Source organism: Loxodonta africana, chromosome 12, assembly GCF_030014295.1.
Source record: "Loxodonta africana isolate mLoxAfr1 chromosome 12, mLoxAfr1.hap2, whole genome shotgun sequence".
In the NCBI taxonomy this organism is placed as follows: domain Eukaryota; kingdom Metazoa; phylum Chordata; class Mammalia; order Proboscidea; family Elephantidae; genus Loxodonta; species Loxodonta africana.
Window position 1 is genome coordinate 79,791,213 of NC_087353.1, and position 20,523 is coordinate 79,811,735.

Sequence of the window (20,523 nt, forward strand, 5' to 3'; positions counted from 1 at the left end):
GGATCTATATAGTAATCAACCTGGTGCAGGCCGGCCTGCCTTCCCCCGGCTCCAAGAGCGGTGACCTTCCCCTTTCTTTTTCCTTAACCCTATTTTACCATTCATTCTCCACATTTAACTGTGTGTGTGATTAATTTTTCCCAAATGTGACTCGTGTCCTGACCCCTCCTTAACCATAATTTCCTAGGAAAAAGTTGTGTTGGACACAGCAGTTTTGAGGTTGCACTTGCTTCTTTGGAGTTTGTCAAGGAGTGTGTGTGCTTGGCAAACGAATCCTGGGGGGACAGGGCTTCCTCACGGGCCACTGCTGACACGTAGCCACCTGCCTCTGCCATTAAGGTCAAATTACAGTTTTTCCTGTTGTTTAAGCCGCCAGGGAGTTTTGGTTGGGTCTTTTGTCTGTCCAGTTGGGGCCATCACTGCCACAGCTTTATTTCAAGGTGTCACTGCTGCTTGTCTGTACTTATGGTAGCCTTGCAACTGGTCTCCCTTCCTCCGGTCCTTCCACAGCCCACTTAGTCTGCCCTCCAGAGGATTAATAGAATGATCTTTCCAAAAGGCAAATTTTTCTTTTTCCCCCAATGATTCTTCAGTACGCCCAGGATAAAACTAAAAACATGTAGGCATGGCACTCAGGGCCCTCCACTTCATGTCCTTCAAACACTACCTCCTACTCCTGCCAAACTGCCCGCCACCCCTACACACATGCCTGCCACGCTGGCATGCTGTGCTCACACTGCTCCCTCTCTCTGAGATGCTCCCCCTTCCTTCGTGCACCAGGAAGCTCTTACTTCTTCAAGGACTGGGCCCAGGGGCTTATCCTCTGTGAGGTCTTTTCTAATGTCTCCCACTAGGCTCTCAGTCCTCTGCTCCCATGAGCCTCTCACCTCTGTTATGACATTTATCACATGTTATCTCAATAGTGCCTTTGGCTGCTAACCAAAGATTGGAGGTTCAAGTCCATCCAGAGGTGTCTTGGAAGAAAGGCCTGGCAATCTGCTTCTGAAAAATCAGCCATTGAAAACTCAGGGGAGCACAGTTTTATTCTGACATATATGACATACCAAATCAATTCCACGGCAACCGGTGTGTGAAATGCTGAAGACAAAATCCACATGTTCTTCATCTCTGAATTCCCAGCCCCTGGCACAGTGCCTGGAGTGCTGGTGGCACAGTGGTTAAGAGCTACAGCTGCTAACCAAAAGTTCGGTAGTTGAAATCCACCAACCACTCCTTGAAAACCCTATGGGTGGTCCTACTCTGTCCTATAGGGTCACTATGAGTCAGAATCGACTCGACGGCAACAACTATAGGGTCACTATGAGTCGGAATCAACTTGATGGTTTTAGCACAATGCCTGGCACATGGCAGGTGCTCGACAACTGTTTATAGAATGAGAGGCGGCCCTGAGTGTGGTAACTGGAAAGCTGAGAGCTGAGCTGAGCTTTTGTCTCTGCCCTCTGGAAGTCAGCTCTCCTTTGCGGGGTTACTGTAATATGTGTTCCAGGCTCAGTCAGCTGGGGGCAAACTGACCTCACAGCATCAGCCTGACATCCGAGTAGAGGAAAAGTAGATACATCGAGAATGCTTTAAGTATTAAAGATCATACTTTAACACATCAGGTTAATACAGCCCCAATCCTAAGGAACTAAGGACATCTTTTTCTTATCCACCTCTTCATTCACACAGACACCGATAGATTATTCAATCCTTAGCATCTGATTTCCTTCTATGTGTATTTATTAGTATTGTGAACTAAACCTTACCCAAGAAATAAACACTTTTATTTCTTTATTGCTCAGAGAAACATTTTCTCATGATAAAGGGCTCTCAGCTAGGTCTTGGGGCTATCAGATGGTTAAACACAGTCCCTGCACTCAATAAGCTCAGGGGTTAACAGGGAAGCCCCATGTGTGAGCACAGAAATTATAGGGCAAATATGCTCACTGTTGTGCCAGGAGAATTCGGTTAAGTGTGTACAGAGGAGGGAGTGACTACCATTTCAATTCCATTTCCTTAATTCAGTGTCTTTTTCATAAAAAGTTGTGACCCACTCCTCAGCCACGGGCACTTGTAAGTATATATCCAATTCCTAAACCTGACTGTCCCATTGGCTTATCCCACTAAGATCTTATCCTGGGGAAAATACCACCGTTCCAAAAATAAGCAGGCGACACCATGAAAGGACAGAAGAGACATAGCAATCTCCCTATATCTCATCCAAGAGAAATCCCTCAAGTGACACCCAACTCAGCCCATAAGTTACAAAATGATCCCATCTGCAAGGAGGTCATGTTCAGAGCCTGAAAGCCAACAACACTCTTGTCACTAAAGCACAGTCTGGAGCGTTTCAAGCTGCTGCCTCTGCCACCCGTGGGAGCGGGCCTTGGTAAGAGTCTGGGTTCTGCAGGTGAGATTGGTCATGAGATAAGATAAGCTTTACAGGCCCTGCCACACACCGTGTGGCCTCCCTGATGGGAACACAGATGGTGACTGTGGCTCTTTACTTGCTCTAGGCTCACTGCTTCCAGGATGAGGTCACCTCTTAAAGAGGCTCCCGTAGATATGCCCGGTCTGGTATCTTGCACCACAGCTTGGGCCCGGCCATCAACCTCTCTGGGCTGCAAAATGCAGCTCGAGAGGCTCCCCATGCACCCTCCTAACCAGGTCTTTCCTTACCCTTTAGGACATACTACCTGCCTTCATTAAAAGGTCAAGGAAAATCTGTACGCCCTGATATGGAAAGATGTCTGAAATATGGTGAAAGTATAAGTAAAAAGGCAAGCTTCAGAATAGTAATGTATTATTGTTTTTAAACGTGGAAGTATAAAAGTCCAAGTCTGAATGGGGCCATCTCAGAGCAATGTAAAGGCCCTGGCAAGACAGGCCCTGGCAGGTATCAGAATAGAGAAAGGGGGTAGAATGGACTTTTCCTATGGCAGACTCCAGAAATTCTCCTCTGACACACACTCCCTTTGGCAGCACAGAATTCTGCTCCAGAACCCAAAAGGCAGGTTGGCTGAGTTAGTCCCGATTCTGTAGGCTGGCCCAGGGGACTTAACTACCACTTGTAACATTGGTTTCTATGGGGAAATTTATTCTTAGTCCCAACAGCTAACTTACAAATAAGCCACCAGAACCCAGCCCATTCATAATTTGGAGACAGCATGTACCGTTTCCTTGGTTAGGCTGAAACCTCCATATCTAATCAAAATTACGTGTGACCACTGCCAAGTCGAATGGAGCCTTGCCCTTTTTGGTGCTCAATAAATGTTTAATGATGACAATCATGACAACTTGTATCTAGGTACAGACTGTCCTCAGGCCCCGTGGCTGTCAGGTTTGACCATATGCCGTCTGTGATGTATACTGTATCAAGTTCCTCCCCAGCTAAGAACCTTGGGGACACCATGACAGCCCTTTCTCCTACCTGTTTGCTAGCTGCTGCTCGAAGTCCCCACACTGACGCAAGAGCTCTCCACAGGTGGCTATTATCCTAAATAAAACAAAAAAAGCACTTCAAACCGAAGTATCTGGAATGCCAACATTTACAGGACATTGTCTTGTTCATAAAGATTACAACTATTCACTCCTTTTTGGCGGTGCTGGTTTCTGGGAACGCAGTTAACCATTTGATGGCCTGCCTGAGAAGTTCCATTCATTAGTAATTAATGTCCTAAGTAAATGCTAGTCCCTTCTAACATCCTCTAGGTCCCAGGTTTCTCTGGGATGAATCATAACTCTATCCGTGCGATCTCAAAAAATTGCACATTTCCAAAATGCTGAGGTACTTCTGGGCTTTATCCTTGAGAAAATGGGTTGTAAATCCTCGGTATCTAAAAATTTAATAATAAAAATTTATTATTTAATAAGTTAGATGCCTGTTATTTGCAAGGCATAAATGAGAAAACTTTTGATACAAGAAGTATTTCTCTCTGATCCCATGAAAGGCAGATGAAAATTAATCCATTGTTGCTCAGAGACAAGCCTGAATGACCATCATATCTGTATTTAATACCCTTTGATTTTTAAGTAATTTTATGCCTAGTCTCAAACTCCAGCTACTGAGTCCTTCAACACCAAACTCATAATGTCAGGACAAATCCAGGGATTAAAAACATCTTAAATCTAGTTAACTTTTAACTTTCTCTAAAACCACCTATCATCACCAAGGTATCTAGGCATTCCATCATAAGAAAGGTTTATGAGAAAGTAAAATATTCCACTCTCTTCAGGTTCAACAGAACAACCTTGTACATAATATTTTCCTATATACCAACGCACCGCAGATGAAAAGGGATATAGTTAACATCTAGAACATAAAATTTCATCAAAAAATAATAATAACAGAAGTCTGCAACAACAATCAAAAATTACATGTGTGGTCACAGACGTATGTATGCATGCACATACGTATATAAGTAGGTATATATGTGTATGTATGTGTGCATATATTGATGTATTTACATGTATATTTATATACATTTATGTGTATACATGCATATATACATATATATACACATATATATATATATAAAAAACCAAAAACCCAGTGCCATCGAGTCGATTCCGACTCACAGCGACCCTATAGGACAGAGTAGAACTGCCCCATACAGCTTCCAAGGAGCGCCTGGCAGATTCGAACATCCAGCCCTTTGGTTAGCAGCCTCAGCACTTAACAGCTACACCACCAGGGTTTCCATATATATATATATACACATATATATGTATGTATGTGTATTATGTATGTATGTATGTATATATGTGTATATGTGTGTGTGTATATATATATAAAATAAAGTACAGAGGGGGCACAGTTATGGATACTTCTGAGACATAACCAAATACCTTACAAGATTGGTTTTCTGCGTTTGAAGGCTTAGGACCATAATCTCATGGGGCAATTCAATCAATTAGTGTAATGTAGTTCACAAAGTTTATGTTCTACATCCTAGTTTGGTGAGTAGTGTCTAGGATCTTAAAATCTTGTGAGTGGCCATGTAAAATACAACAATTAGTCTCTACTCGTCTAGAGCAAAAGAGAAAGAAGGAAACCAAAGAATCAGAGAAGAAATAAGTCTACAGGGCTAACAGTCTACAGGAACCACAGAATCATCTACCCTGAGACCAGAAGAACTAGATGGTGCCCAGCTCCCACTACCAACTGTTCTAATCAGGGCCACAATACATGCATCCTGATAGAATGGGAGAAAAATGTGGAACAGAACTCAAATTCTTAAAAAGTCCAGACTAATTGGACCAGTTGAGGCTAGAGGACTTGCCCTGAGACATTCTTTAAACCTTAAATCAAAACTATCCCTTGAGGTCACCTTTTAGCTAAATAACAGACTGACTGATAAAATAAAGCATATCGCCTGTGAGTGCTGCACTCCTTTAACAAATCATCTATATGAGACCAAATGGACAATAATTACTCTAAAGCAAAGATGAGAAGGTAAGGGGCAGGGAAACTAGATTACCGGAAATGGAGCAACCAGAATGGAAATAATGAGAATGCTGACACATTGTGAAAAATGTAACCAATGTCACTGAAGACCAAAATCAAACCAAATCCAGTGCTGTTGAGTTGATTTTGACTCACAGCAACCCTATAGGACAGAGTAGAACTGCCCCAGAGAGTTTCCAAGGACTGCCTGGCGGATTTGAACTGCTGACCCTTTGGTTAGCAGCCTTAGCACTTAACCACTGTGCCACCAGGGTTTCCTGAACAACTTTTCAGGGTCCCTGAACAACTGTTAAATGGATACCTAATTTGCTTTGTAAACTTTCACTTTAAACACAATAAAATACTATTTTTAAAAAGTCCAGGCTAATTGGACTAAAGAAGAGATAATCCAAAATGATCCTGGGAGGTTCTGGATCTGCCCTGACTAAAGACGATCTTCAGAGGGTCTGGATCTGCTCCGGCATGGGCCACCATGTTTAGACCTAACGTTTCACGGGTACCCGCACATGTCACCTAGGCCCGGGGTCAGGCAAGAAAGAAAGTGGGTGAAGCAGGAGCAGCTGCTCTCTTTAGAATGTACATCCACATAGAAAATTACTAGTGGTATTAAGGAAAAAAAATTTCTAGACTGTTTTTTCATTTCAGCCTAATAGAATAGTAAGGTCCCCTCGGTAGTGCAAGTGGTTTGCACTTGACTACTAACCTAAAGGTTGACAGTTTGAACCCAGTGGTGCCATGAAAAAAAGAAAGGCCTGGCAATCTGCTTGCATAAAGATTACAGCCAAGAAAACCCTAAGGAGCGGTTGTACTCTGTAATATGCATGGGGTTGCCATGAGTCGAACTGGACTCAGTGGCAACAGGTTGGGTTTTTGGTTTAATAGTATACTTGTTAGGCCACTTGGGAGCTGGCAGAACCATAGTACAGCAGAGAACACATGCCCAGTCCAAAGGAACCTCAGCTACCCGTGGATTACAGCCTTGTGCGAATGCAGGCCTAGTGTTGCCAGAACTTCCAGTTTTTTTAGTTGATGTTAGAAACTTGGATTTTCATGTTAAATTAAGTCTGGTTTTTAAATGTTGGCAACTAATGCACACAAAACATGTCCAAAGGTCAGATCCATCTACAGGCAGTCTCCACTCCCCAGCTGGATGTATCTAGGCCCAAATCTTCTCAGACCACTGCCAATGACACTCCCTCTGGGCACTGGGGTTGGGGCAACCTATATGCCCACAGGTTACACTGGCTACTTCCGAGTCTGGCCATCAACAGGCAGCTGGTACGGTCAACATTTTCATTGCCCTTTGAAGGCCATCTAAGGTAGCTTACCATTTAGTACTACGGTTCTTAAACCCAGAAACAGGATCCAATCAGCTGTGCGTTCTCTAAAAGGTAAGCTCTACGTCATTTTAGGTCTGTAAAAACCATGAGGCTGAGGGGAAAAAAAATCTCAAACCAAATATAAAACATTTAAGTCACCAAAGAAGAAGAGTCATCCATAATTTTCTTTTTAAGCTTCTAAAAATATTTTAAGAACTACAAGGGTCTTTTTGGTGTTGCTTGGTTTGGTCTGGCTTTGGGTTTATTGGTCTGTTTTTAGAGTCTAGAGTATCTGCTTCAAAAAAAATGGAAAACCAGGCATTCACAGGCACTGAGGGGGAGACTGTCCCTCGGCAAAGTCCTTTCTAGAAGGTCATTTGGCAGCATGTTATGAAAAGCCAAATCCAATTCTATGATTTATTTTTTTCAAATCATGGAATGTTATTGCTTAATAGGTACTGAGTTTCTGTTTGGGGTGATGAAAATGTTTTGGAAATAGACATTGGTGATGGTTGCTCAACAAGGTGAATGTAATTAATGCCGCCAAGTTGTACACGTGAAAATCGTGGCAGTGGAAAATTTCATTATATATACTTTAGCACAATAAAAAAAAAAATTTTAATTTAAAAAAGCACTGAAAAAAAAAAAGTGAACCCCTTCTAAACACGTTATTTTTTTATACTATGTAATGCATGTTTATGCTTACTACATTAGGTACAGGCTTAAACTACAACCTCCACTTTACCTAATGGAGTTCTGAAAAGCTGTCCAGTCTTCGTGAAAAAGGGAGTTGGGAGGAATTTCATCCAGCTTGCACTTCTTGCGTATAGACTGGAGGGTATTGGTGAAATCAGACACATACCTATGGGGTAAGAAAAAAAAAAAAAGAAAACAGGGATGTCATCATAAACTCCTCAAATCTAAAGGCACCTGGAATCATACAACTTTGGACAAACTGCTAATAATAACCTTGAGAGTGTCTTTAGAGGCTCTTACCGAGAAGTGAAACTACTTGTAAACTTCTGGCCACAAAATGATCCTTCTCTGTCTGGCAAGACTGTCTCTTTCACCTGGCAGAGCAGCTTTGAGAGAGATGCACAAGATGAACAGGAAGACATAGCCACTAAGTTGACTCTGGTGACTGGTACGGTGAGAGATGACGCTGGTAAATTCCCCCTCATCCTAATAAATGCATTCTTTGGAAGCTGGTTTGAAGAGCTATTTTAAAACATCACAGTCTCACAATAATACCCAACTGTCACACTGGATACTGTAAAGCAGTTCACTGACATTCAGGATACTTTTGCAGCATTCTGTTGTTAGGTGGCATGGAGTCAGTTCCGACTCATAGTGACCCTATGTACAACAGAACGAAACACTGCCCGGTCCTGCACCATCTTCACAATCATTGCTATGTTTGAGCCCATTCCTGCAGCCACTGTTATCAATCTATCTTGTTGAGGGTCTTCCTCTTTTTCGCTGACCCTCTACATCACCAAGCATGATGTCCTTCTCCAGGGATTGGTCCCTTCTGATAATGTCCAAAGTACGCCATTCTCACTTCTAAGGAATATTCTGGGTGTACTTCTTCCAAGACAGGTGTGTTCATTCTTCTGGCAGCCCATGGTATTTTCAATATTCTTCATCAACACCATAATTCAAAGGCATCAATTCTTCTTCAGTCTTCCTTATTCATTGCCCAACTTTCAAACGCATATGAGGTGATTGAAAATACCATGGCTTGGGTCAGGTACACCTCAGTCCTCAAAGAGACATCTTTGCGTTTTAACACTTGAGAGAGGTCCTCTGCAGCAGATTTGCCCAATGCAATATGTCCTTTGTTTTCCTGACTGCTGCTTCCATGGATGTTGATTGTGGATCCAAGTAAAATTAAATCCTTGACAACTTCAATCTTTTCTCCGTTTATCATGATGTTGCTCACTGGTCCAGTGGTGAGGATTTTTGTTTTCTTTATGTTGAAGCGTAATCCATACTGAAGGCTGTAGTCTTTGATCTTCATCAGTAAGTGCTTCAAGCCCTCTACACTTTCAGCAAGCAAGGTTGTATGTCATCTGCATATCACAGGTTGTTAATGAGTCTTCCTCCAATTTTGGTGCCGCATTCTTCTTCATATAGTCAGGCTTCTCAGAGATTATTTGTTCAGCATACAGATTGAATAAGTACAGTGAAAGGATACAATCCAGACACACACCGTTTCTGATTTTAAACCGTACAGTATTCCCTTGTTCTGTTCAAACAACTGCCTCTTAGTCTATGTACAAGTTCCTCATGAGTACAATTGAGTGCTGTGGAATTCCCATTTCACAATGTTATCCATAACTTGTTATGATCTACACAGTCAAATGCCTTTGTGTAGTATAGTCGATAAAACACCAGCAAACATCTTTCTGGTATTCTCTGCTTTCAGCCAGGATCCATCTGACATAAGCAATGCTATCCCTCGTTCCACGTCCTCTTCTGAATCCAGCTTGAATTTCTGGCAGTTCCCTGTCGATGTATTGTTGCAACCAATTTTGAATTATTTTCAGCAAAATTTCATTTGCATGTAGTATTAATGATATTGTTCAATTAATTTCCACATTCTGTTGGATCACCTTTCTTTGGGATGGGCACAAATATGGACCTCTTCCAGTTAGTTGGCCAGGTAGCTGTCTTCCAAATTTCTTGGCATAGACAAGTGAACGCTTCCAGGTTGCAACCATTTGTTGAAACATCTCTACTGGTATTCCATCAATTCCTGGAGCCTTGTTTTTCGCCAATGCCTTCAGGGCAGTTTGGACTTCTTCCTTCAGTACCAGGGGTTCTTGATTATATGCTACCTCCTGAAATGGTTGAACGTCGACCAATTCTTTTTGGTACAGCAACTCTGCGTATTTCTTCCATTCCCTTTGATGCTTCCTGCGTTGTTCAACATTTTGCTCACAGAATCATTCAATATTGCAACTCGAGGCTTGAATTTTTCTTCAGTTCTTTTAGCCTGAGAAATGCCAAGCGTGTTCTTCCCTTTAGGTTTTCTAACTCCAGGTCTTTGCACATTTTACTATAATAATTTACTTTGTCTTCTTGAGCTGCCCTTTGAAATCTTCTGTTCAGCTCGTTTACATGCAGCATTCTAAGCCCCTGGATTCAGATTAAACAGCCAAATTCCATGGCAGGCAAGAGCCTAGCTTTAATGGCACAGGAGCATGAAATGGGATTCAGAGTCAGACGACCCTCCCTCACCCAGACTGTGGTGTTTGCTCTCATTGTACACCACGTACTTTTCTTTCATAGCACCCGATGTGACTATAAATAGCTTAGTTAATATATTTGTTTACTATTATTTGCCACTGGCAGACTATAAGCTCTGGGACAATAGGACTGTGCCTGTGTAGCTCATAATTGCATCCCCAGGACTTAGCACAGAGCTGGGCATGAAGCAGACACCCAGAAATAGTTCCTTAATGAATGAAAGACTTGCACTGCAGCCTTGGGCAAGTACCTAGATGTCTTTGGGCCTCAGTTTCCTCAACTTTGAAATACAGTTAGTGATGTCTTCTATATTGCCTCACAGTGTTGTTGTGAGGATAAAATTAAACAGATGAAGTAATAGACATACAAATTCTCTGACAAGTATAAAATGAATGCTGATGTGGGATGGTATTGTCTTTTAAGAATGTAGAGTTCTTGGGATATGAACAAACAAAAGTGCATGTCCTTGGGAGGCTGAGTGTGTGTCCCTGGTGAAGAGGACTAAGAGGGGGGCCATATTCTCTGAAAGCCAAGAGGCCCCCTGAATACCTATGACATCTGTGTGCATCGCAAGAAGCCCTATCCCTCTCCCTTCCCAAGCCAGGAGTTATAAGTGAGGAAGATGGAATGTGATGACCCAGGACGTGGCCCTGAAGGGTAAGTGTGAATTGTGGAGAGGAAGGCCACTCAAAGAAGCAAGTGGAAGAAGCTGTTCAGACCACTCCATTAACTACAAATGATACTGCTGCTCCCTTTACAAAGTCCTTAAGGCTCTCAAGTTCAAAACTATGAAACCAAAATTTCAACAGCACCTTTCCCTCACACCAAGAGAGGTGGGCTGCTTTCTTGGAGACTTAGCCCTGGGAGGAGAAGGAGGCTGGGCCTCAAGGACACACTGACAGGGGAATGTTGGAGTACCTAACTGTGCTTTAGCTGTAAGAGGTTGAAAAACTGTGCTGCCATCCTGCAACTATTACAAGTATGTATAAGGAGAACATGCTATCCAACAATCCACGTGTACTGCAGAAGCTCAGGGAACAGAGGTCCCAAGATGGCGGGAGGGCCAGTTTTTTCTAGCCAGGGTTCCCAGGCACAGCTGTATGCAAATGCTTGTTATATTCCATTATCCTTCACTTCAGGATTCCAAATGGACCTACCACGAAACCTCATAAGAAAGTGTGACTTTTATCACGTCGCTTTTATCCCAGGATCCTCCAATTCTCTCTCACAATAGACATTTCCAAGTGTCTACCATGTGAGAAAGGAGCCCTGGTAGCGCAGTGGTGAAGTGCTCAGCTGCTAACCAAAAGGCTGGCAGTTTGAGCGCATGAGCCGCTCTGCAGGAGAAAGATGCGGCAGTCTGCTTCCATAAAGAGTTCCAGCCTAGGAAACCCTGAGGGGCAGTTCTACTGTATCCTATACAGTCTCTATGAGTTGGAATTGACTTGACGATGGCAACGAGTTTGGTTTGGTTTCTTTGGACCACGCGAGAGTCACCGTGCTCAGAGCTTTCATGGCCTGCTTTCATTTAATATTCTCGACCACTGTGGAAAAGAGACACCATCTCCAGTTTACTCAAAGAAAAGGCACGAAGACTCAGAAAGGAGCACTAACCTGCCCAAAGTCCCAACTAGTAAGTTGGTCCAACTCTAGAAACCACTCTCCCATCATAACTTTAAGGCCCCTAGTTCTCTAACCACCTGGTTGGCTGCTATATTCTACGGTTCCACCCTACTTTGTGTTAGGTCAATCTACTTCTGCCTCCCATGTGTGTTCCATCCTTCCTACCTCTGCATTCCTTGATGCCGTTCCCCAACCCCTCCCCACTACTGAACAGTGTTCCATTTCAACCCTGCTCAAATTACCTTCACGGTGATTTCCCTCACTAGTTTTATAAGCATCAGTCATTTCAATAACTTGAAAATCTTCCTTAGAGGAGACTTGCTTTCATCATATATACTTTTGTACAGCTTGAATTTTTCCTGTAGATATGTACTATGTTTAAAAATGAAGTATCAAAATAACCATCCAGAAAAGTCAGAAGTATCTTGATACATGCTACAATATGGATGGAGCACGAAGACATTACGCTGAGTGAAATAAGCCAATCACAGAAAGACAAATATTGTATGATCACACTTATATAAAAAGACAAGAACAGGCAAATGTATACAGGACAAAGTTTCTTAGTGGTTACCAGGGGCGGGAAGGAGGGGAAAAAGGGGAGAGGGGGTCATTGCTTGTGGAGTACTGAGTTTCGGTTTATGGTAATGGAGGAATCACATTGAGTAAGGGTACTTGCACAGCCAATTAATGTAATTGCTGTGAATAAAGCTGTACACTTGTAAAACACTGAATTGGCAAAAGTTGTGTAACAGATATATTTATAAATATATGTATATTTATATATTAAGAAAAAAAGAGTAGCTGCTGAGGCTGCTTATGTATAAACAAATACCTCATGGGATTTGGTTCCTTGGTCTGGAGGTTTAGGGTCATGGGTTCATGGGAAATCCTGGTTAACTGGCCTAATAACATCTTTAGTGCTTCTGGTCTACCTCCTAGTTTGCTGTATAGTGCCTGGGGTTTTAAAAGCTTGCAAGCAGCTATCCATAGCACAACGATTGGTCTCTATTCACCTGGTGCAACAGAGGAAGGAGGAGAATCAGGGATAGGAGGAAGAAATGGAATATGTAGCTAATTCCCTCCATGAACAACTGCTTCCTTTGCCATGAGACCAGAAGAACTGGATGGTACCTGTCTACCATTACAGAACATATTGATATAAGTCTATAGAAGAATCCTGATCAAGAGGGGGAAAATGCAGCACAGAATTTCAAATTCTCATGGAATCCGGACTCTCCTGAGCCACTGAGGCTGGAAGAACCACCAAAACTATTGCCCTGAGATAATCTTTAAACCCGAAACCAAAAATATCCCCTGAAGTCTTCCTAAAACCAAACAATAGTTTGGTTTTAACTAGTAAAGAACGTCTGCCTTGAGTATTTTTCTCTTTTAAGAGTAATCTATATGGGATCAAACTGACAACAGCAACTCAAAAGATTAGATAAGATTCTTAGGGGGCAGCAAGTTAATGGTAATAATGAAAGAACAACTTAGAAAAAGAGGGTTGAGAATGATTGCACAACTCAAAGAATGTAATCAATGTCACTGAATTGCACATGTAGAAACTGCTGAATTGGTGTATGTTCTACTGTGTATATTCTCAACAATAAAATAAAATTCTTAATAAATAAATAAAAATAAACAGAGACCCAGAAATAAGAAATTACTTGGTGAAGGCAACAGAGCAGGAATAGAACCCAGTCTCCTGAGTCTTAGTCTAATACTGTCTTCTACATCAGTGGTCTCTGAAGTGGATCATGTGTGCATGAGGAGATAGGAGAAAAAAAAAGTATGTATTTGTGTATTCTAGTCTGGTATAATTTCTATTTCCTTGTAGATTATATCAACACAGCATATTCCTTAACTAAAAAAAAAAAAAAGTAAAAATATAACTAACATGAGCTGGGAGAAGCAGGGAACAAGAGAAAGAAACCGTGCTTAAGTAAGCTCAGTTGCTCACCTTGCACAGCGCAGAGTCAAGAGACAATATTTAAAGCTGATTTAAAAAAAAAAAATCTTGTTTAAAGTCTGGAGGGAAGCATTAGGAGACTGAAACCGGAATGTCCAAAACTGGTTACTTCTGAGGAACAAACCTAAGTGCACAGGTGATGCAGAAGGCTTGCACTTTCTTATACTTTTTGTATTTTTATGACTTACTTCCGAAGCATTCATTTCATTATTTTGTAATAATATTTCTAGATCTCAAAAAAAAACAAACAAAAAAATTATTTCCACCCACAAAAGCCTGGTTGGTGGCAGCGAGAGAAAGAGGCAGTATTTTATTTGATTAAACTTGTCACTGATGTTTCTTTTTACAGGAACACATCTGGGCTCATCTGGATACACCTCTGCCTGTGAACAGGGCAGTCCTTCATGCCCACACCTCCCTTGGTGAGATGCTGCTGCCTACGGCCTTCGGTGACTGAGTGCCTGAGAACACTGGGTCCAAGGGCCTTAGGGAAACTCAGGGCCCACAGGGACGTTCTCAGTATTTCTGGAATGACAAGAGCTCTCTAAACGTACCACAGCAAAAGGGCATTCAGTTCAATAAAAGGAATTTATCAAGACTCAGGGCAACTTCATTCTGGAACAAGCTATCAAAGGAAGGTCTCCTGGAGAGCGTAAGAATGTATTTGTCCATAAACCAGATAGTGGGGCATATATCCTCCTGAGGGCCTTTATACCTCAGTTACACAGGCCAGGGAATCCAGTCAGATATTACTTGCTTGCTTGCCTCTTTTCCTTACTAAACCTACCTTTAGTTCCCCCTTCTTTCTTTTTTTTATAACAGTTTTATTGTGATACAATTTCACATGCCATACAATTCACCATTTAAAGTGCACAATCCAATGGTTTTTAGTATATTCACAGACTCGTACAACCATCACCACATTCAATTGTAAAACATTTTTATCACCCTGAAAAGAAACCCATCTCCTCACAACTTCTCCTATCCAGTCCCATGCAACCACTCATCTCATTTCTGTCTCTATCTATTTGCCTATTCTGGACATTTCATATACACGGAATCATACAATATGTGGTCTTTTGTGACCAGTTCCTTCCACTTACATAAGCAGAGCTCACGGAGTAGTTCTACTCTGCACATGTGAAGTCGCCGTGAGTCAGAATCAGCTCGATGGCAACAAACAATGACCAGTATGTTTATATTGCTTTTTCACTTATATTTTTAATTACACAAGAAATATATGAACATATGCGTCTTTAAAAAAAATTATAAAACAGAAAGAAAAAAAATTAAAAATTACAAAGCTAAATCCTCTATGACCACCATCCCCAAACCCTGTCCTTTTCTATCTCCTCAAAGATAATCAGTGCTTTGAATCTGTAACCTAACCTTCCACATCAGTGTTCAGCAAACTTTTTCTGCAAAAGGCCAGATGGTAAATATTTAAGACTTATGGGTTATAAGATCTATGTCACAACTACTCAACTCTGCCTTCATGGTGCAAAAGGAGCCACAGACAATAGGTAAATGAATGGGCGTGGCTGCATTCCAATAAAACTTTATTTATAAAAACAGATGGCAGGCCAGATCTGGCTCGTGAACTGTAGTTTGCCTACCCCTATTTTATAGGGATATATAATGCATTTTAAAGTATTAAAAAAGTAATCTAGGGTAGGGGTCACCACTGGTGTTTTTGTAAATAAAGTTTTATTGTAACACAGCCACGCCCATTTACTCATGTATTGCCTAAGGCTGCTTTCATGTTATAAAGGCAGAGTTGAGTAATTGCCACAGAGACCATATGGGCCCACAAAACCTAAAGCATTTATTATCTGGCCCTTTGCAGAAAAAGTTTGCTGAACGCTGCTACTGAAAACATGACCAGTTTTTAAAAAAAACTAAACTTGCCACGGAATTTAATCCAACTCATAGTGATCCCATAGGACAGAGTAGAATTGCCCCATAGGGCTTCAAAGGCTATAAATCTTTATGGAAGTAAACTGCCACATCTTTCTCCCACAGAGCGCTGGTGGGTTTGAACCCCTCCCTGACTTTTTGGCTTAACCACTGTGACACCAAACCAAACCCATTGCCGTCAAGTCGATTCCGACTCAAAGAGACCCTATAGGACAGAGTAGAACTGCCCCATAGAGTTTCCAAGGAGCGCCTGGCGGATTTGAACCACCGGCCTTTAGGTTGGCAGCTGTAGCACTTAACCACTATGCCACCAGGGTTTCCACTATGACACCAGAACTCCTTATCTAAGTGTTAGACTCTATATATTATTCTGCAACTTGTTTTTTTTCACTCAGCAATATGTTTTTGAGATCTATTCACGTTGATATGTGTAGATATACAGTATCTCTACATAAATAACGTGCACCTTCTATGTTTGTTTGCCAACCATGCCCTTCCCCACAAGGTATTTTTGTCAGCACGCTATGCTAATTTTTTTACAGTAACGTGAAAAAAAGAATTGGCATAATGGTGCTTGTAAAAATACCCGTCAGTGGGGTGCTTGGTTGGCAAACAAATGTAGAAGGTGCATGTAATTTGTGTAAAAATACAGTAATTAATACTAATAATACTGCTGCATAGGGTCCCCTCATTTGAATATAGCCGATCTTATTTAGCCATTGTCTAACTGATGGACATTTCAATGGCTTCAAATTGTTTCACCATTACGAACAACACAATAATTAACATCCTTGAGCGTGCCTTCATGGGCTCAGGTGCAAGTGTCTGTCCAGGTTCATGGCAGAACACAGAACACATGTTTTTATTTTTAATTGGGTAAATACTGCCAAACTGCCCTCCAATCGGTGGGCCCTATCCCACTCCCCGCGGCCTTACTTGGCAAAGAGAGATTTCAGGGCTGTCAGCAGGCCACAGGTCCCCAGGCCGTTGGTGAATCTGATGCACCTGTCAATGGCTGTGGACGCCAGACCAAACAGCTTGTTCACAGAGTGGCTCAGCTCTTGGACACAGTCAATTACTTCCCCGTGCTCCTGGTCAGCAAACACAGACAAACAAAAGCCGCATCAGACTCGAGAAGGCCTGAATAGATAATATCAAGGTGGGGGGACCTCCGAGCCTCCATGAGTTAAAATCACTTAATAAAGATGGCAGAAACAGAACTACAGTCCCCAAACCGCGACAGCTCTCAGAGAGCCTGAGCCAGGGGAGGACAGTCTAAGAGACCGGTGAGAATGCAGAATTTAACTTCTAGCAGAAGAGCACAGTCAAATGTCTAATTCAAATTATATTTCTCATTTCTTTCCTCTTTTTCTGTGATTATTAAGATGACATCTCTCCCTTTTGCTCTCATGTAAGGAATCAAATTCTCCGTATGAGACACTCCCAGAGACTGTACTGGAAGGAAAAGGCCTCCTTAAGGGGCAAGAATGTAACTGAGGCGGTACAGACTTTCTAGGTACATCCCTAAAAAATCAGTTCTTCAAGGTCAATTCACCTCATATAAGAGGATCTTAAAAAAAAAAAACTAAACCAAATCCATTGCCGTCGAGTCAATTCCAACTTAAAGTGACCCTGCAGGACAGAGTAGAACTACCCCATGGGGTTTCCAAGGACCGGCTGACGGATTAAAACTGCCAGCCTTTTGGTGAGCAGCAGAGCTCTTAACCACTGCACCACCAGGGCTCCTTAGATGACTTGAAAACAATATATATGAAATTGAAATGACCTCTATTCCCCCCTGGTGACCTGTATTCCTCTCTCCCAGCCAACCTGCCCTTACAGCACTGTCCAGGAATGCTAAGCATCTGTGCCCACCTACGTATCTTCCTTCAGGGAAAAAAAAAAGCCCACGCTAATAAGAAATTAGCTAAACCAAGGGAGATAATCAATTTATCTCCCAACGATTTAATCCTCTCTTTCTACCAGACTTTTTTGGAGGATTTTAAACAGAAAATTGACAGCATTTCTGTGATCTCATTTTTCATTTGGGTTGAAGAGCCTATGAAGGCACCTTGAGCCTACTTTCTGCACATCTGATCCCATTTTTTCACATCTGATCCCACCTCACACCTTCTCCAGTGCATCCCACCCCCAACCCTTTGTCAGACGTGGCCTCAACAGTGGCAAACAGAGAATAAACCTAAAGGGCCACTGGCAGCACGATGACATACCAGCGGCACGGCACTGATCTGGATGAGGAGGTGGCTCTCTTCCATGTCCCCATACTTCAGCTGGTAGGGCCTGTACGGACCATACACTGCGTCCACCAGCTCCGTAACTTTCACCAAGTTGTGCTCATCTTTAGGAAATCAGAAATTGAAAACAATGAACAAACGACCTTAAACTAAGTGCTGGAAAACAAGAGAGGTACTCTACCAGAACTTGTCTTGTGCTTCATCACTAGGGGTCACTACATTTTGTTAGGACTGAATTATGTCCCCCTGCAAAACATGTGTTGTAAATCTTAACCTCTATGTCTCTGGTTATAACCCCATTTGGGAATGGGTCATATTTGTTATATTAATGAGGCAGGATTAGTGTAGGGTGTATCTTGAGTCAATCTCTTGAGAGATTAAACAAGGGAGCAGAGCAGAGACTGAGGAAGAGAGATGCCAAGCCACATGAAGGCTGCCCAGGAGTGGAAGCTCGGAAGAGACCAAGGACCTTCCTCCAGAGTCGACAGAGAAAAAAAGCCTTCCCCTAGAGCCAGCACCCCAAACTCGGACTTCTAGCCTCCCAAACTATGAGAAAATAAATTTCCGTTTGTTAAAGCCATTTACTTGTGGTATTTCTGTTACAGCAGCACTAGACCACAGCGTCATCTACCCTGAGACCAGAAGAACTAGATAGTGCCTGGCTACCATTACCAACCATTCTAATCAGGGCCACAACAGATGGACCCTGATAGAATGTGAGAAAAATGTACAACAGAACCTCAAATTCCTCAAAACAAAAACTCAGACCTACTGGACTGGTGGAGACTGTAGGACACAAGACTATTTTGCCTAAGATACTCTTCAAACCCTTAATCAAAACTAACCCCTGGGATCTTAAAAGCTTGTGAGCGGCCATCTAAGATATTCCACTGGACTGACCCCATTTGGAGCAAGGGGGGATGAACAAAACCAAAGACACAAGGGAAAGGTTAGTCCAAAGAACCAATGGACCACCACTACCACAGTCTCCACCTGACTGAGTCCAGCACAGCTAGACAGTGCCAAGCTACCACCATGGACTGCTCCAAAAGGGATCACAACAAAGGGTCTCAGACAAAGCTGGAGAAAAATGTAGAACAAAATATTAACTCACCAAAAAAAAAAGAAAAAAAATGACCACACTTACTGGTCTGACAGAGACTGGAGAAACCCCAAGAGTACGACCCCCAGACACGCTTATAGCTAAGTAATGAAGTTACTCCTGAGGTTCACCATTCAGCCAAAGATTGGACAGGCCCATAAAACAAAATGAGACTAAATGGGTACATCAGCCCAGGGGCAAGGACAAGAAGGCAGGAAGGGACAGGAAAGCTGGTAATGGGGAACTCGAGGTCGAGAAGGGGAGAGTGTTGACAGATCATGGGGTTGGCAACCAATGTCACAAAACAGTATGTGTATTAGTTGTTTAATGAGGAACTAGTTAGCTCTGTAAACCTTCATCTAAAGCACAATAAAAAAAAAAATAAACAAAAACTAACCCCTGAGGTCACCTTTTAGCTAAATAACAAATTGGCTCAAAAAATGATGAACATCACCTGTAAGTACTGTGCTCCTTTAAAAAATCACCTCTATGAGACCAAAACAGTCGACAATTACTTTAAAACAAAGATGAGAATGTAAGTGGGCAGGGAAACTAGATTAATGGAAACAGAACAACCAAAATGGAAATAATGAGAATGTTCACATATTGTAAAGAATTTAACCAGTCACTAAACAACTGTGTAGCAACTGTTGAATGGGAACCTAAATTGCTGGGTAAATCTCCACCCAAAAAAAAAAGCACAATAAAATATTATTTAAAAAGAATTTCTTAAAGTGATAACTCTCATCAGGATCAGGTTCAAGAACTGCCATGGGGAAAAGTTTCCCCATGAAGAACATTTTCCATCTCCAGTCTTCCTAGGACTTTATAGGAATAGGATACTCCACACATTAGGCATCCCAGAAGTTTCCATATTCAAATACATCAAAATTTAAAAAATGGTTTGTACCAAACATTTTAATGTACATATTCTATGACACAGTAATTCAACTTCTAAGAACTATTCCAAAGAAATTAATAACTATGCAGAGATAACACTCTGTATACAAGGATGTTTACAAAATCATTGCTTGCAATCACAAAGTTCTAGAAACAGCCTTATACCTCCCAACAGAGGATAGGTAAACACAATAGCCTACTTGCTGATCTCACATCTTTATGGCCTCCTCCAATCCATCTTCCAAATGGAAGCTAGAAAAATATTCCACAAACAGAAATCTAACCACAATATTGCCCTACCTTGTAGTAATTGTCACTGCTCATAAGTTAGAGCCCAAAATCTTTTCCATAGCCTACAAAGCCCCACATGGTCTGATCTGAGGAGGCTAGAGAGGGTAACACTTGAGAGTGAAGGCTCTTCGATCAAAGCTCTACTTCCTAGTTAAATGATTGTGTGTGAATGATTAACCTTTCTATGCCTCAGTTTCCTCAACTATAAAATGGAGGTAATAATGGCATCAATTTTACTAATAACTATTACCCGCTCTAGCCTCCTGAAGTCAGACCATGTAGGGCCTTGCAGGCTATGGAAAAGATTTTGGGCTCCAACTTAAAAGCAGTGACAATCACTACAAAATAGGGTAATACTGTGGTCAGGCTGGGTAAATTATTATATGTCTAGCATGTGGTAAACTCTCAATAAATGCCAGCTATTT

At 41.9% G+C, this 20,523-nt stretch overlaps 1 protein-coding gene across 5 annotated transcripts in view; it reads right to left on the reverse strand.

The window, feature by feature from the left end:
* The window catches only part of COG7 (component of oligomeric golgi complex 7), an 88,242-nt gene that overhangs the window by 35,400 nt on the left and 32,319 nt on the right, over positions 1-20,523 (reverse strand). For all 5 annotated transcript variants that reach the window (XR_002787888.2, XM_003418900.4, XM_023558834.2 and 2 more), the window contains exons 8-11: positions 17,782-17,909; positions 16,487-16,641; positions 7,532-7,648; positions 3,431-3,496 (exon numbers count right to left, since the gene is read on the reverse strand). Coding sequence is in view for 4 of the 5 variants with exons in the window: in XM_003418900.4 (XP_003418948.1) it covers positions 3,431-3,496; positions 7,532-7,648; positions 16,487-16,641; positions 17,782-17,909 (466 nt within the window). In the remaining variant the exon portion in view is untranslated. The remainder of the gene's footprint in view (positions 1-3,430; positions 3,497-7,531; positions 7,649-16,486; positions 16,642-17,781; positions 17,910-20,523) is intronic.